Source organism: Oncorhynchus masou, chromosome 12 (genome assembly GCF_036934945.1).
Source record: "Oncorhynchus masou masou isolate Uvic2021 chromosome 12, UVic_Omas_1.1, whole genome shotgun sequence".
Classification (NCBI taxonomy): Eukaryota; Metazoa; Chordata; class Actinopteri; order Salmoniformes; family Salmonidae; genus Oncorhynchus; species Oncorhynchus masou.
The window spans coordinates 57,624,135-57,642,014 of record NC_088223.1 but is presented as its reverse complement, the minus strand read 5'-3'; the positions used below and the strand labels follow the sequence as shown (position 1 = coordinate 57,642,014).

Below are 17,880 nucleotides of genomic sequence, written 5' to 3'. Positions count from 1 at the left end.
CCATTAATACAGGTAACGAGTGGAGGACAGAGGAGACTCTTAAAGAAGAAGTTACAGGTCTGTGAGAGCCAGAAATCTTGCTTGTTTGTAGGTGACCAAATACTTATTTTCCACCATAATTTGCAAATAAATTCATTAAAAATCCTACAATGTGATTTTCTGGATTTTTTTTTCTCATTTTGTCTGTCATTGTGTACCTATGATGAAAATTACAGGCCTCTCTCATCTTTTTAAGTGGGAGAACATGCACAATTGGTGGCTGACTAAATACTTTTTTTGCCCCACTGTATATGAGAATGCTGTTAATTGACTACAGCTCAGTGTTCCACACCATTGTGTTGAACACCTCCCTTTGCAACTGGATCCAGGACTTCCTGGTGGGCCGACACCAGATGGTGGGGGCTAGGCAACATCACCGCTCCCACAGGGGTGTGTGCTTGTTCCCCCCCTGCACTCCCTGTTCGCCCAAGACTACATGCATGTACGACTCCAACACCATCATCAAGTTTGCTGATGACACTACAGTGGTAGGCCTGATCACCGGTGACAATGAGACAGTCTACAGGGAGGAGGTCAGAGACCTGGCAGTGTGGTGCTGGGACAACAACCACTAACCTCAAAGTCAGTAAGACCAATGAGCTAATCATGGACTACAGGAAATGGGGGGGTGAGCACGTCCCCATCCACATTGGCGGAGCTCCTATACATATTCTATGCATGTGTACGTACACCTGCTCATCGAACATCTCATTCCGAAATCATGGGCATTAACATGGAGTTGGTCTCCCCCCCCCCCTCCCGCTATAACAGCCTCCACTCTTCTGGGAAGACTTTCCACGAGATGTTGGAACATTGCTACAGTGACTTGTTTACATTCAGCCGCAAGAGCATTAGTGAGGTCGGGCGCTTATGACGGGCGATTGGGCCTGGCTTGCAGTCGGCATTCCAATTCATTCCAAAGGTGTTCGATGGGGTTGAGGTCAGGGCCCTGTGCAGGCCAGTCAAGTTCTTCCACACCAATCTCAAAACGCCATTTCTATATGGATCTCGCTTTGGGCAGGGGGTATTGTCATGCTGAAACAGAAAATGGCCTTCTCCAAACAAAATGGAAATCCATTTCATGAAGCTCCCGATGAACAGTTCTTGTGCTGACGTTGCTTCCAGAGGCAGTTTGGAACTCGGTAGTGAGTGTCGCAACCGAGGACCAACGTATTTTACACGCTATGTGCTTCAGCACTCGGTAGTCCTGTTCTGTGAGATTGTGTTTTACCTTTCAAATTGAGGTTGATTTCTGCATTGTTGGGTTTAGAGCTTGCAAGAAAGGCATTTCACTTTAATTGTGCATGTGACTTGAAACTTGCTTCAACTACATATTCTTATTTAGTGAGTGAAAATTGTATTGAAAGATGTTGAAAACTGATTAAAAGACACAACGCTGGTCCCTGAAGTTTCCTCAAAGAGAGACAGAGAGAGAGAGAGCTGATAGAGAGGTGAAACAGATGGAAGGACTGTGGCCTCCTCCTCTCAGGATCAGTCTTACCCAGCATCCTCCCTGTTGGGCAGAGTGAACCTCACGCCCCTCACAGCCCTTCACAGAACCAAAACTCTCCAATTTGTCAACTGGCATATGGAACATTATCAGTGAGGCACATCAAATGAGAGCCACAGATGGAGGGGAATGATAGCGGCAGAGTGTGCCAATGACACACAGGGGTTTAATTGAGGGGCTTTGGGGTTTAAATCACATTTCAGATAGTTTAGTTAGGGGTCAATGCTACTCGTGAGCACCTCAAACAGTAGACATTTGTCTGGCTAAGGTACTGTTTTAGAGCATTGAAAAAATTCACTAATTATTTTGTTTGAATAAGGATGTGAGAATCTTTACTGAGTTTACTGACTGATGAAGTTCCCTGGGTTTTGAATATCAATACCATTCTTAACCACATAACCTTCCATTAAATTGACCCTGCCCTACGCAACTCCAGCTAAGCTCCAACTTAGTCAGGCATAGCCTACATGGCAAAAACACAGTGCTTTCCTGACCCTGCAAGACCCCACCACCACGCTGTTGGCCATTTATCTGAAATGAGTTTGCTGCTCTTGTCTCGTTCAGGGAGTCCCAGTGCGCTCACTGTTTTAGAGAGGGAGAGAGAGGTGGAGAGAGAGGAGGGTAGAGAGAGAGAGAGAGAGAGAAAGAGTGGGGGTGGGGGGAGAGGAGAGTAGAGAGAGATATGTGGGGAGAGAGGAGGAGGAGAGAGGGAGAGAGAAAGTGGGGGTGGGGAGAGAGGAGGAGGAGAGGGAGAGAAAGTGGGGGTGCGGAGAGAGGAGGAGGAGAGAGCGTGCGTGTAAGTGAGTGGGGGAACCTGTGTGTGTAGCAGGAAGGGAGAGGCCTCATAAGGGTGGTCAAACACTTTTCCCTGTTCATGAGAATGCTTTCACTCTTCTACTATTATTCATCACTGTGCCTGTGCTCGCAATTACTGAGGAACAGTGTGCATAATGAGGACTGATTAATTAATTTAGGCCAAACTAGGAGGGCTGGCTCACTTCTCATTAAGACAGCACACTTGGGGCACGGGCAGGCGGCAGCACAGGTGACAGTCATGCACACCTGCCTGTGACTCACACCGCTGGGTACAAAATGGCATGTCTAGGTTAGAGGCCAGGTGAAGATGTAAGTGTTGTATCAACCTCCATCCATACTGCAGCTAGCTACCTTATGTCACTCTGACAAACACTTGGTTTGTCTCTTCCAATTAGATCTTCTGTGTTGACTCTGTGTTGACTCAGGAACAGTATTTCAATTGGTAAGACCCAGAGTGGCTCTCTCTCTGTTAACAGTAACAGAAGCAGACCTCTGACTCTCAGGGCACCTTGGGTCCAGAGAGTCATTCAGTGGAAGCTCTGGGATTTACATGTTTAATCCTGACTACAATAACTGGCTTATACCACAGTTTACCTACTGTCAGCGCAATAAGTTATAGTCATCGTAGAGAGATGTATCTAGGCTGAGATGTACCTCTCCAGGCTGGCAGGGTGCCTGTGCGCAGGGCAGCGTGGTGTGAGCGATGCCCCCAGGGGCACAGGGATTTGGCAGGATTGTCATTAATAAGACATTTTTCAAAAGCTCCCTAACCCGGGCACCAAGCCAAAGCCCTGGCCTTTAAAAACAAATACTTAACTTTCTAATTAAAAAGAGAAAGCTAAACAAATGGGAAAACCTCATTCCGCTTAATTGTTTTTGAAAGAACTAAAGTCCTGGTAAAGCCGGGGTGGGAGCAGAGAGATTGAATTCTGCTGTGTCTACCTACCATTTCAGATGTGTTCACTGTGTCCGGAACAGCCAAAGAGGTTCTGCCAGCCATGACAGGTTTCTCCATTAAGTCTGAGACAGGAACTAACAATGGAACGGGTGCGTGCTGGCTCTCTGCTCAGAAAGTGTCCCAGTCTCTCAGCCCAGTGCCCTAGCGCCAGCGTGCAACAGGGCCAGCGCAGCACACAGCCTTCCTTAGTCTCACAAGACTAGACCCTTCCACTGAGAGAGCTACTCCATGGATCCACAGATACTTCTAGTGACAATTTCAACACTCTTCACTGGATGCTGCTGGCTGGGTAGCATGCCAGCATTCAATCCCTGAGAGCAATCACAATTACCTGTACACGTGTTTGAAATTAGCGAAAGTGTGTGTGAGTGTGTGTGAGTGTGTGTGTGCGTCCGTGTGTGTGTGCGTGTGTGTGTGTGAGCATGCGTGTGTGTGTGTGGGCATGCGTGTATGTGTGTTTGTGCTTGTAAGTGTCCGACATTTCTGGGGAGCTACAGCAACAGCTGCCCACAGGCTTACTCCATAATTGCCCGAGGCGCAACCTCAACAATGTGTTGTTGACAGCATAGCATCACAACCCATCACTCTCTGGCTGTCCATCTTCATGCATCTACTTCTGCTTGTGGAGCTGACAGTGCAACATGGGGTCTTTCAGCTTTGGGACCAACACCATTCAAGGTGCATGTGTAATTGTCTCAATGTTGGTTGGTGCATGATGTTGTTTCCCCATGAGGATTTGGATCAGTGGACTTAAACACTGGCTTAATCAGGCATTTGATCCATGTCAAACCTGTCTATTGCACAGCCTGTCATTCTTATCCATCCTACAGGCGTTTGTGTTGGAGTGTCTCGCTCCAGGGTTTTAGTGGGAAAATGGAGGTCTAATTTGATTTCTTGCCCGTCCTGCAGACTAGAGGGAGTATTTGTCAGGCTTCACCTCGTTTGGCTCTCATTGCCGTCTTTGCCAACCCTGATTTTGTATTCTGGAGTTGTAGCCCCGAGTTAGTTAAGCCCAAATCTGTCCACAGGCACATTTGGTAGACACGTGGTGGCATGGGCTGCCTTTCTGCTAATGTCTGCCTACCACCTCGCTAACATCAGGGCCTGTTTAATAAGAGCTGCATAAGTTTAAGCAGCGGATTGAAATGGTCTGCCACAATCCATCAACATGCACACACAGACACACAGTAAAGTGCTAGTCTTCACCTTCAAGGACGTATGAAGGATAGCAGAGGCAGAGAGAAAGAAAGGGAGGGGGAGAGAGCAGAAGTGAGGCAAGCTGGGCGGGCCGCGCCCACCCATGGCTTCTGAGGGACAGATTTGCAGGCAGAGCAATCAGGCAGGATTAATCTGCGTGAAGGGAGGGGGGGTCCTAATGACCATTTAAAAGTCAGTCCTGTGGGTGCCCATCCTTAAAAAAGTCATGTGCACTCAATCATGTAAATGCAATCTGGATGCAGAATAAATATGGTAGCGGATGCAGGAGACAGGTGATTGATAGGTACAAGAGGATTGCTCTTACCCATGGCTGTCTGGAGAACGGAGCCCCCTCCTTTATTGTTCTTAAGTGCTCTCCTACACACAGGCTGTGAATATTAACCTGCCCCATCCGTGGGCACAGACATCTGCAAAGCTATTCTGACACATGCTCCAAGGTGCACACTGAACAGAGGAGCTATCTCTGCTGAAATCATCTTTGGGGGGACTACAGTTTTTCGCTGCTTATCATCTATGGGGGACTATAGTTTTTCACTGCTTATCATCTATGGGGGACTAGAGTTTTTCACTGCTTATTTTCCCATGATTTATTATATGAATAAAGGTCAGGCTTTGCTCTTGCTCCGGAAAGAGAGAGGGCAATGAGTCTAAGTTCTCTGTTTGGAAAGGTTAATGCATTCAGAAGTTAGGCAGAGGCAGCTGAGCCCCCAAGTCAAGATGTGACTGGCTTTATGTGTGTTATTATGTAGATACATTGCAGCAATGGCCATGGGAAACAGGGCTGATTCCTGCCACTGATATAATGACAGTATTTATGTATTCAATGGCCTGATTTTTTGGCTTCCATCCTCCTTCAGCGTCTGGCCTGCTTTTCTATTGTTCAATTTATTTTCTTGTTATGATGCAGTTTTCTTTTTGTTAGTATGAATAATAGTCCAACTGTTTATCTTATTCTCTCAAACATGTGGCCCTTTTAACTGTTTAGGACCTGTCCAGTTTGAGGCTCTTTCCCTCTACCAACCATCTATCAATACCACTCAACAGTTAACCAGCAGGCATTATTCAGTAATCTAATTTACCCAAGAGGCTAAACTACCTCCCCCGGAGTGAATAGCGATGAGGAATTGAGAGTTCTCATTATACTTTCACTTCAGCAAATACATCTTCCAGTACAGAGAGAGAGACAGAGAGAGAGACAGAGAGAGAGACAGACAGACAGACAGACAGACAGACAGACAGACAGACAGACAGACAGACAGACAGACAGACAGACAGACAGACAGACAGACAGACAGGGCTCTGTGGAAAGTCAAAAGGAGCAGAGGCAAATTAATGCTGAATTATTTAGTGTTTATTTCGCATCAGATCCATCCAATGTAAACATCATTTAGATTTCCTGCAAAGGTCTGACATTTCCCTGCAAGACATCTCTCACCCTCCCTCTGCAGTCTAATTTTGACAGAAAAACCAGACTTTTTTGGAGAAATTAAGCATTCCTCTCCTCTGCTCTGCATGCTCTGTCAATCTGTTGTTCTTATATACAGATATACTCTCTGTTTGTCAGATGTGTATACTGACTGCTGCTTCTACCTCTCCTTGCAGGCTCAATGTGGGTAAGAATGACCTGTTGACCTTCTACGATGGTGATGACCTAACAGCTAACATCCTGGGTCAGTACAGTGGGACCAGGTCTCGCTTCAAGCTCTACACCTCCATGGCTGATGTCACCATCCAGTTCCAGTCGGACCCTGCTACCAACATCTACGGCTACGGCAACGGCTTCGTGGTCCACTTCTTTGGTGAGGCAGTACTACGCTCCTGTTTAGTTGAACCTGCAAACTGTTTTATGAGAAATTATTTCATGGAAGGATTCTTGGAAGATGCCTTTTTAAAATGTATTACAATAAAACCTCTATTCTCCCATGGCTGTGACAAAATTGTCCATACAGTACATGGAATACAGTGTTCCTTTTTTTTGTAGACTATCACAGGCAAACAATGATAATAACTTTTCCTCGACTGAAAAAATATCCTCTAACAAGAGGCTGCTGTTAGCAACCAGTGAGAGAGGGAGAATAATACTACACAGAAGGAATTATCGTGCAGAGGATGGCAGGATACAAGAGAAAAAGTGTTTTACAGTATCTGCTGTCCTCTCCCTCTGAATAACCACCGGTGCATATGATTATGGGACATCAAACACAAAAACACAATGATGTGGCCTGCTTTGTCCACGTCCTCTGTATTTGCCGGGTGCTGCACCCCCGGCCGTGTGTGCCATAGTGAAAGAAGAAAAGGGCAGAACGGGCAGTGCCAACCCACCCACTGTCCTCCCCTTAGCTGGCTCTCAGTGCAGTGTACAACCACTGCAAATTGATGACATTCTCTTCACACACCAGAGCCTAATTCACATGCAGGTCGCACCAAAGGATTCCCTGTGCCTGTCACTGCTGTGCTGCTGAACTCAATTGTCATTTATCTGTTTTTATCAACCACACACATCAGTACAGTCATAGATTTTGGGCTTTACTTGCTGTGTATAAATCAACCTGTTTCTAGATTTGATGAACCTATATTATTAGAGCAATCTCTTGTTCAGATTAATGGATAACCCATGTGCAGTTGAGGGACATTTTTGACAAGGATAACATCTCGACACACCCTGCTCATTCTATCTCTGTCTCTCTTAATATCCCTCCTTCCTCTCCATCTCTAAATCCCTCCATCCTGCCCTGGCTCTTCGCTCACAGAGGTCCCCAGGAACGATACATGCTCTGAGCTGCCAGAGATCACCAACGGCTGGAAGAGTACCTCCCACCCAGACCTGATCCACGGGACAGTGGTCACCTACCAGTGTTACCCAGGTTACGAGGTGCAGGGCTCGGAGATCCTAATGTGCCAGTGGGACCTGACGTGGAGCGGAGATGTGCCTAGCTGTGAGAAAGGTGAGTTGGGAAATAACAAGCTCCCACAGTGGAACTAACATTGATTCTCTGCTTGCTTACAAACAATGTCTCCCATAGCGTTTAGGAGATAAGGGACAGGATTGTACCAGTATGTCTACTTATTTTCTGTTTAGTATTTTGTGTCTTATTTGGATAGACAACAGACCAGAGACAATTTGGTTATCTATATTGAAAGCCTGGATTCAACGAGTTCCTAGAATAACTGTTCATGCAAGTCAGAGTCACTTTTACACCCTGCTGGTCACTGGTTCTTTGGTTGACATTCCATGTAATGTGTGTTGACTTCTGAGCAAAATGGTGTAACGAGTGTCATGTTCTATCAGTCTGCTGTGTTAAAGCAGCATACCTGCAGCCATCTTCTAGAAACACAGTAATACATGCATAACCCCATTTCTGCATTAAATGGCTGCCTCATTGTCTGGATAATCTACATCAACACTTCCTCCAGATGATAAACTGTGTTATCAAACCCAGAGCAAAATGCAATGTCAGGCTACACATTTTTTTTTGTATCACATGGAACTACAGCCACTGCTACACCAAAGCAATAGTCATGCCACATTTAACCAGACATTTTAAGTGAGAACATTGTTTTATGAATGTCATTCTTTTAAAGCACTCGGGTGAACTTAATTGCTGTCTGAAATCTGATGCTGAAGGGTGGGTGAGCAACATAAAACTAAAATGGTTTAACTGCCACCTACAGGTGAGAGAACATATTGCATACAGCTCATCAAGACTTGAATAATCTGACAATTACATCATACTCGAGTTCATAGCCACTGGAAGTAGTTTGGGGGCGGGGGTGGAAATACGTTTTTGGCTGCGCTGACAGCTATATCGGTCCGCTAATATAGGACCATTAAAGGCGCAGTGCACTACTTTTGTGATTTGTATTTTATTACATTTTATATTCTTGTGATTTTTCAGGGGGTGCTGCAGCACACACACCACACCTACTTCCCGCAGCTATGCTCGGGTTGAATATTTTTCCAGTGTTTGAAAAATCTCCTGTGTAACCCGGTATTTCCCTCCAAATCCGGAAGTGTCATTCAAAGGCATTATAAAGCATATAAATATGTTGGGATTTGACTAGAGCTTTGATCAGCATGACAATTCTAACCTGATGCTACCTGAGCCTGATGAGTCATATATTAACAACGTTTAATGAGCCCAAGCCCAAAAATTCCCAAATGATTGTGCCATTGTCCATTACATATCTGATATAGGCTACTCCACATTATGCACAACAGAAAAACATAAAAACCCATAGATGTATATGCTCTCTTGGGTAAATAAATGAAACTAGCTCCAGTAGGCTAATATTTTTGAGTGTGTACTGTATTACTGTACTGTACTGTTTTATACTGTTTTATATGGACTGGAATTATGCACATCTTCAAACCATGATAAAGCCGAAGAAAACATGCAATTCTGGTGCAGCACATGCGGCCTACAAAGCTACAAGTATAGGCTAGCGGATTAGATTTTATTTTTTAAATATTATAAGGCAATTTGAATAATTAGTAGGCTAACGCATGTGTACAGTTGAAGTCGGACGTTTACATACACCTTAGGCAAATACATTTAAAATCAGTTATTCACAATTCCTGACATTTAATCCGAGTATAAATTCCCTGTCTTAGGTCTGGTAGGATCACCACTTTATTTTCAGAATGTGAAATGTCAGAATAATAGTAGAGAGAAGGATTTATGTCAGCTTTATTTATTTCATCGCATTCCCAGTGGTTCAGAAGTTTACATACACTCAATTAGTATTTGGTAGCGTTGCCTTTACATTTTTTAAAACTTGGGTCAAACATTTCTGGTAGCCTTCCACAAGCTTCCCACAATAAGTTGGGTGAATTTTGGCCCATTCCTCCTGACAGAGCTGGTGTAACTGAGTCAGGTTTGTAGTCCTCCTTGCTCGCACACACTTTTTCAGTTCTGCCAACAAATGTTCTATAGGATTGAGGTCAGGACTTTGTGATGGTCACTCCAATACCTTGACTTTGTTGTCCTTAAGCCATTTTGCAACAACTTTGGATGTATGCTTGGGGTCATTGTCCATTTGGAAGACCCGTTTGCGACCAAGCTTTAACTTTAACTGATGTCTTGAGATGTTGCTTCAATATACCCACATAATTGTCCTATCTCATGATGCCATCTATCTTGTTAAGTGCACCAGTCCCTCCTGCAGCAAAGCACCCCCACAACATGATGCTGCCACCCCCGTGCTTCACGGTTGGAATGGTGTTCTTCGGCTCCCACTTTTACCTCCAAACATAACAATGGTCATTATGGCCAAACAGTTATATTTTTGTTTCATCAGACCAGAGGACATTTCTCCAAAAAGTACAATCTTTGTCCCCATGTGCAGTTGCAAACCGTAGTCTGGCTTTTTTATGGTGGTTTTGGAGCAGTGGCTTCTTCCTTGCTGAGCGGCCTTTCAGATTATGTACCTGTTTCCCCCAGCATCTTCGCAAAGTTCTTTGCTGTTGTTCTGGGATTGATTTGCACTTTTCGCACCAAAGTACATTCATCTCTAGGAGACAGAACGCGTCTCCTTCCTGAGCGGTATGACAGCTGCGTGGTCCCATGGTGTTTATACTTGCATACTATTGTTTGTACAGCTGAACGTGGTACCTTCAGGCGTTTGGAAATTGCACCCAAGGATGAGCCAAACTTGTGGAGGTCTACAATTTATTTTCTGAGGTCTTGGCTGATTTCTTTTGATTTTCCCATGATGTCAAGCAAAGAGGAACTGAGTTTGAAGGTAGGTTTTGAAATACTTCCACAGGTACACCGCCAATTGACTCAAATGATGTCAATTAGCCTATCAGAAGCTTCTAAAGCCATGACATAATTTTCTGGAATTTTCCAAGCTGGTTAAAGGCTCAGTCAACTTAGTGTATGTAAACTTCTGACCCACTGGAATTGTGATACAGTGAATTATAAGTGAAATAATCTGTCTGTAAACAATTGTTGTAAAAATGACTTGTGTCATGCACAAAGTAGATGTCCTAACCGACTTGACAAAACTATAGTTTGTTAACAAGAAATTTGTGGAGGGGGTGAAAACCGAGTTTTAATGACTCCAACCTAAGTGTATGTAAACATCCGACTTCAACTGTACCTTTCATAATATTTCCCTTAATGTTATTAGCCTACCTCCTCTTTCTCTCTCTCTATTGTTGCTTCATTCCTTCCTCGTATTCAATTGTTAAATGAAATAAGTTTTGTTGTCCTTATCGTCATCATTCTAATGACATCCTTGAATAACATAGGACAAGAATTAGATGCAGAAGGCTTTCACTTCTCTTCACAAAGATTGAATGGCTGTGGGTCTGAATGAATAACTGCTATAGCCTACAGCCATTGCATGTTTATTGGGCTGCTGTATTTAACATTCAGCAAAAAAAGGCTTTGAGTCCCTCTTCAAATGTCCAGCATCTATTCTAGTCTAGATTTCCCTGCATGGGACTCCAAGAGCTAAGAAGCTTTTTTTTAAGGAAAGGCCAGCGGAGCATAGGTGCATGCAGCGGCGCAGCGTTTGTTTTAGAAGTGGGGGGGGACACAAAAATTATTCTAATTGTAACGACGTTCTTCGTTTGTCGAAAGAGAGTCGGACCGAAATGCAGCGTGTTGGTTACTCATGTTTATTAATTGAACAAACGACGATACATGAAAAAACAACAAACGGAACGTGAAAAACCTATACAGCCTGTCTGGTGAACACTAACACAGAGACAGGAACAATCACCCACGAAATACAAAGTGAAACCCAGGCTACCTAAATACGGTTCCCAATCAGAGACAACGAGAATCACCTGACTCTGATTGAGAACCGCCTCAGGCAGCCAAACCTATGTAACACACACCCCTAATCAGCTACAATCCCAATAACTAAAAAACCCCACTAAGAATTACAACAAACAATAAACCCATGTCACACCCTGGCCTGACCAACTAATTAACTAAAACACAAAATAATAAGACCAAGGCGTGACACTAATAATTTTTTATCCGGTCGGATAAATGCTCCAAACAGCCTACCAGACCGTGTTGCCTTGCTTTGTATCACATTCCAATTATTAAACTGGGGGGGGGGGGGGGGGGGACAAAAATAACATTTCAGAATGTGGTTGAATGGTGTCCCCACTGAAAGTTGAGTCCCTGGGTGCTTGCATATTGTGCAAGAGCCAGGGGCTATATGTTAGAAACGTATTATGCATAACCCATCATTAATTAGCTAAATATAATGCTAATACTGCATTGATTGTATTGCCTGAAAGAGGTAAGCTAGGACATTATTTAAAGGGCTATATAGTGTCAATCTAGAACAGGATTATCTATTTTGGATGCAATTTGAATGGAGTTGAAGGAGAGCGAGAAAGACTGCGAGGATGCTCAGCATGCACTGATTTAAAGCAACGATATTCGAATGATAGGATGTTTTAAAACTCTGCAGCTGCAATTGAAAATAACATATCTTTACAATTAAAAAATAAGGTGACCCCGAAAGCCATATGGAGATGGGTAAATTAGATGCGCATTCGGTCTTTATATTACTGCAGCATAGTCTATCTGTCACATACCTGTCACAAGAAAAACAGTTACCATGATGAGTAGGTCTACATGCACCCTGAGCGTTGATGAGTCATCATACAGAGGCCATAGAGTAGCCAGATTTAGACATCGCAAATCCTTTAGTAGTTCCATTTCACACCATGCTGTTCATAGAAATCCTTTATTATCATTTACCGGTTTCTCGCAGTCATTTATCCCGGGAAAAGAGAGTCGTTATGGGCGGAAAATCTCGGTAACCGGGTTCCCGCCATTCAATCCTACATCATACTAAGCAATATTAAAATATTATATTTAAACACAGTCAATTACAGATGAAAACCATAGTTATAAGAACCTCGATTTTGTATGGGTTCCTTGATGTTTTGTGGCACATTTCAACCCCATCCTCCAGTGTGTAACATTACTGGAAGTAGTCTCTGTGTGTTTAGTGACATCGATCCATCTGCACATCTCTGATACATATTACAGGCATATTACAGGCAGACCCAGTACTTTTCTCTGTGTGGAGGTCCCCTGGGCTGTGGGCTGCTATGCCTGGATGGCTTCAATATCCAGCCCTGTTCTTTTTAATGACCTAGATAGATGGCTGCTATTGAATTAGAAGGCTTTGGGTGTCATCTACTGGGTTATTGTATGAGACTGGGCCTTTATTGAGGGAATCACTGAGGATAAGATGTGGTGTGACTTGACTAATAATGATGATTGTGAACATACTCTACTGTAGTGGTTATGCATTGGAGTGGTTATCAATTTGCCTGTGTTTTCCACCTGTGTGTGTGTCTGTGTATGATCAGTAATGACGTGTCTGGACCCGGGGACTGTGGAGCACAGTCGGAGGGTGCTGACGGGATCCCGCTTCATGGTGGGATCAACGGTGCAGTATGTGTGCAATAAGGGCTACTCCCTGTCTGGAAGCACACTGCTCACCTGCTACAACAGAGACACAGCTAACCCCAAGTGGAGTGAGAGGCTTCCCAAGTGTAACCGTAAGTCAGGAAACTGTATCTGAGCAAATACACACGTACGCGCACACACACACACACACAGTGTTGTTTATTTTATTCAACCAGGTTAGTCGTGGTCCTCCTCTCTAACAATCAGCACTGTTTTTCAAGAGTCCGCAGTATTCCTTTAGATAACTCAGAGAACTCTGTGCCAGTTGATCTTGTGGATGGTCTCAGTACGTTCTGCAAAGTTGTAGCCTGAGAGGACATGCTGATTTCTTCCACCTAACCTCCAGAAGCCCTCCAAAAGCATTGATGACCTGTCATCCTGGCCTCCTCACTCCCTGCCTCAGATAAAAGGCCTTGTTGGAGAATGATCTTTTGAGAGGAAGATGATGCGTGACACAGCAAGTATAGCCAATTAGCATTGGAGAAACTTGAGGAGAGAACTGGAGAGAACAGGTGCAGAATCAATATGGCCTATGTAAGAAGAGCTGGACCTGCTGTTCAATCAGAGTGGTGATGAGACACTCTCTTCATTGTTTCAAAGTAATTAGACAGGCTGGAAACTGTCCCAGGTAAATTACAATGGGGAAATGAGCTGAGGGACTGACACTGGTTGTCAGGTCAGGAACTATCTGCACAATGAGATAGTGCCTATTGATAGCCACATCTGCCTGTGTCAAACATCATTACTTTTGCGTAGAGAGCAAACACAAAGTGAAGTAGCTGCCTTATGTAAGTGGTGGCAGTATGTGTATCGATGTTGGAAATTATGCATTTGATAATGGCACTCTGCTGTCTAAGAGACATTGAAACACCCATAGTGACAGCCATGGTGTGTGTGTGTGTGTGTGTGTGTGTGTGTGTGTGTGTGTGTGTGTGTGTGTGTGTGTGTGTGTGTGTGTGTGTGTGTGTGTGTGTGTGTGTGTGTGTGTGTGTGTGTGTGTGTGTGTGTGTGTGTGTGTGTGTGTGTGTGTGTCCTGGCAGCGGAGAGGTACGAGCCCTGCAGGAACCCTGGCGCCCCGTCCACCAGCGTGCAGAGCTTAGAAAAGGCCTTCTACCAGGCCGGGGAGACCCTGAGCTTCACCTGTCGTACCGGCTATGAGATGCAGGGGGAGCCCACCATTCGCTGTGTCCCTGGACACCCGTCACAGTGGAGCGGCACACCACCCACCTGTAGCGGTACACTGTCTGCTTCCATAGCACACATATGCCTCAACTTCGAATAACTTATGACGCCCAGTTCCATGACGTGTAAAATTATCAGGGTACACATGAATATTTTCTTTCTTTTTTCCAGCATCCTCCTCGCAGTATTTGAACGAGCGCAAGTTGGATGGTAAGCTAGTTGTAACCACAGTGTGCAGTATGGTGATGCCAATAGAGGATATGCTTATGCTATACTTGTTTTTAGGTCATTTCTAGTTATGCATATTCTATGTTTTTATTCAGTTGCTAGTCCTGACTACGGTATGGAAGGAAGCAACATTGTCATTGCTGTTCTGATTCCTGCTGCGGTCGTACTGCTAGTCATCCTGGGGATTTACCTCTACTTTGCAAAGTGAGTATGAGAATGAGAGAAGGGGACGTAACTGCATGACGCCCATCAATTGATAACATGTGTAATTCAGTTGAAGGCCTCAGAGCCGTTTCGAGACACTTTGCGTTTCTCTGTCCTTCAGACTTCAGGGGAAGACCATCAGAATGCCAACATCATCCTTGCCGCCGTATGACAACATGACAGAGGAGTCTGCCTTTAATAACCCAATCTATGAGACAGGAGTAAGTATGGATGTCATGCACATGAATCTCCGAGACGTGGACTCCCAGAACACCATAGTCCTGTCCTGATCCATCTCATCGTCATCTGTCTGCCTGTCATCTCATGTTTAACCAGCTGAGGGCACTCTTCACACCGTCTCCCACCGCAGACACGGGGGTCTGAGCTGTGCCTCTCAATTTGTGGTCTTGTGTTGAATGCAGACAAGCACCTACAAATTTTCTCTCTCAACTTTGAAGCGTGGAAGCCCTACAGTTTACTTAGCTTTAAAGCTTTATAAAAATATGTGCATTTTCAGTGGATCAATAGGATTGTACAAGCACTTAATCAGTGGATTGGATAAGGGACAGATGTAGTACACTACACATACGCGTTTCCATTTGTGATGACCTCTGTAGGATCCATTTTGAGCTTTGCACAGTGCTTCTGTTCGGACTATGCTTCTGGATAGATTAATGTAATATTTTACTGCATAAAGGTGAAAAAGCTTGAACAAAAATGCTTTATGTCAACTTCAAAGACACTTTAAAGCTCCTCCATCTTTGTGTCATCATCATCATGTCATTCACATGGGATTGAGTTCATTGAGTCTTATCAATTAATTAGTTTGAATTACTTTTGAAAAGTGTACATTTATGGGCCCTATCAGGGGCGCAACTTTGGTTTTAGAAGTGCGGGGGACATATTTATTATTATTTTGTATTATACGCTTTTTTTATCCAGTCGGATAAACACTCAGAGATGTCCGCATGGTCCTGAAACACATTGTTGCATCATTTTGTATCACATTGCAATGATAAAACTGGGGGGGGGCAAAAATTCAATTTCAGAATAGAATCCCCCGTCCCCCGTCCCCAGTCCCCGTCCTCAGTGAAAGTTGCACCCCTGGACCCTATTATAAATGATTGTTTTTGAAACACATAGGCTATAACAAATGTAAATGTACAATAATAGACTGTATTTACATCTACACTTAGTATTGACGTTACTTTTATGTGCTGCACACAACATTTCAGAGCACTTAAAATAACAACCAAAATCCTTAGATTTAACATTTAGCGTGTCAGGAATTCTTGTACTTGTCTTACATATTCCTTTGTCCATAAGTCCTTCATATCTATATAGCTTTGTGTACAAATATATCAGTTATATGTATTTGTTAGGTCATTTAAATGTATTTGTTTTATTTAATATGAGTGTTGGATTTGTTGTGCAATGTCACAGGCACATTGTTCAAGCAACAGAATGCTGCCATGTCTATTATTGTGTTGTGTTAAACTATTCATCACCTCTGTTAAAAATGTTAGTGATGCATAAAATTCTCCTAAACTACAGCAACTTTGTGCTTGATAAACCATCTGACTTGAATCATGCCCTTGATTCAAAATATTTTCCTATTAGTCACTCTGCTGTGGGACTTGAGCGGATGCTTGCTGTGTCTCTCTCATTCTTTACTTTCATGTTCTGGACCCCATTTTGACTGGACCATACTCTCCTCCTCCACCTCTTCTTCCCATCAGCCCCGGCAGGCGTTCTGTGATTACTAATGACTGTGTATGTCTGTCCCTCCTTGGCTGCCTGCAGAAGAACAACGAGGTAAGGCCTTCATCTGATGCCGACTGTCCATCTTAAAAGGCACACCTAAACTACACCTCAACCACTGTCATCTGTCACTGCATCCACTTCCAGCCAGCTGTCCACTGTACCGAACTGGTGTCAACACTTCTGTCACTTCAGTCAACACCTTGTGGGGTTCCTCACAACACAGCTCCCTGACCCTCACTTCATCTCTCCTTCTCTCTCTTTCTCTCTCTCTCTTTCTCTCTCTCTCTCTTTCTCTCTCTAACATGTACTATTTACTTCAGTTGGAAAAGAAAATACCTTTACATAACATCTCACTGTTAATGAAAGTAAAGTATGGGGTGTCAGTAAAATGTGAAGCTTAAATTTACTACATTATTGTTGTTGCACTGATGTCCTGTCTTTCATGTCCTCGCACTCTCTTGTCAATCAGTTTGAAACAATATTAAAGAATTTCTGTTCTGATCATGTTGTTTCTACTTTTTATTTCTACATGATTTGCATGATTCAGTTCTGGCCATTGACCATATTCTGTCACATTTTCATAATTCACCTTTTAATGACTGAGGAACTGCTGTGTTATTATGACACAGAGTTAGAGCTTTTGGCTAGGAAGAACTTTTGATGAGTGTATTTGTCTGGTCTTTACAGGGCAAAGGAGATTATGAGGTGACCATTTAAAGACCTTACAGCTAGGGGAATTCAGGGGTTTCTTTTTGGGACCCTCTCTGCACCTCTCATCTTACCTGCAATGACTTCAGCTCCTATTCCTCCCTCCTTCCTCTTTCTCTTCATTCACTCCTTTTTGTGGGCTTTTGTAAATATCTCTTTCCAGAGGACTTCTACCAAAACTGCAAAGATGGTGGATCAACATGGTGTTATTTTTGTAGACCTTTGACGCAGATGGCCTTTCTTTAGTGTTTGTACATTTTCATTTCATAACTGAGCCCAGGACATGTAACATTGTGGGGGGGATACATTTAGTTCAAATGGTTTAGGTTTTAAGATTTACATAAGAAATGTGAAGAACAAATGTACGGTTTATGCATTGTCATGGGTCTTGAAATATACAGTATACATGAAAAATACAAAATGACCCAAAGTTGTTTGAACATTGTCCAAATATCAATTTCACATTTACCCTGAGTGAACATTTGTATTTTTCAATTTTGCTACTATAATTCAACCATCCAGTCTATATATGGGTTTTAAATATCACTTTGAAATAACCTGCCTGTCTAATATGAGGGTGTCTGCGACTTGAGGAAACATATTAGTGCTTTGTTCAATTTGACTCACAGTTTTGTTTGAGAGACATTTTCTGTGCTCAAACAGCTATAAATATACACTTCCGGTCAAAAGTTTTAGAACACCTACTCATTCAAGGGTTTTTCTTTATTTTTACTATTTTCTACATTGTGCAATAATAGTGAAGACATCAAAATTATGAAATAACACATATGGAATCATGTAGT

At 43.4% G+C, this 17,880-nt stretch overlaps 1 protein-coding gene across 4 annotated transcripts in view; it reads left to right on the top strand.

The window, feature by feature from the left end:
- LOC135550488 (seizure protein 6 homolog) overlaps positions 1–17,774 on the top strand; it is a 225,646-nt gene extending 207,872 nt beyond the window's left edge. Inside the window, exons 10-18 of one of the 4 annotated variants that reach the window (XM_064981358.1) lie at positions 6,144–6,340; positions 7,292–7,486; positions 12,892–13,083; positions 14,032–14,226; positions 14,345–14,383; positions 14,497–14,605; positions 14,727–14,826; positions 16,345–16,420; positions 17,057–17,774. In XM_064981358.1, coding sequence (XP_064837430.1) covers positions 6,144–6,340; positions 7,292–7,486; positions 12,892–13,083; positions 14,032–14,226; positions 14,345–14,383; positions 14,497–14,605; positions 14,727–14,826; positions 16,345–16,371 — 1,054 coding nt within the window. In that variant the 3' untranslated portion in view covers positions 16,372–16,420; positions 17,057–17,774. Of the gene's footprint in view, positions 1–6,143; positions 6,341–7,291; positions 7,487–12,891; positions 13,084–14,031; positions 14,227–14,344; positions 14,384–14,496; positions 14,606–14,726; positions 16,872–17,056 lie in introns of those variants that run through there. The other 3 variants (XM_064981356.1, XM_064981357.1, XM_064981355.1) reach the window with 3 other exon arrangements.
- Positions 17,775–17,880: the final 106 nt, after the last annotated feature.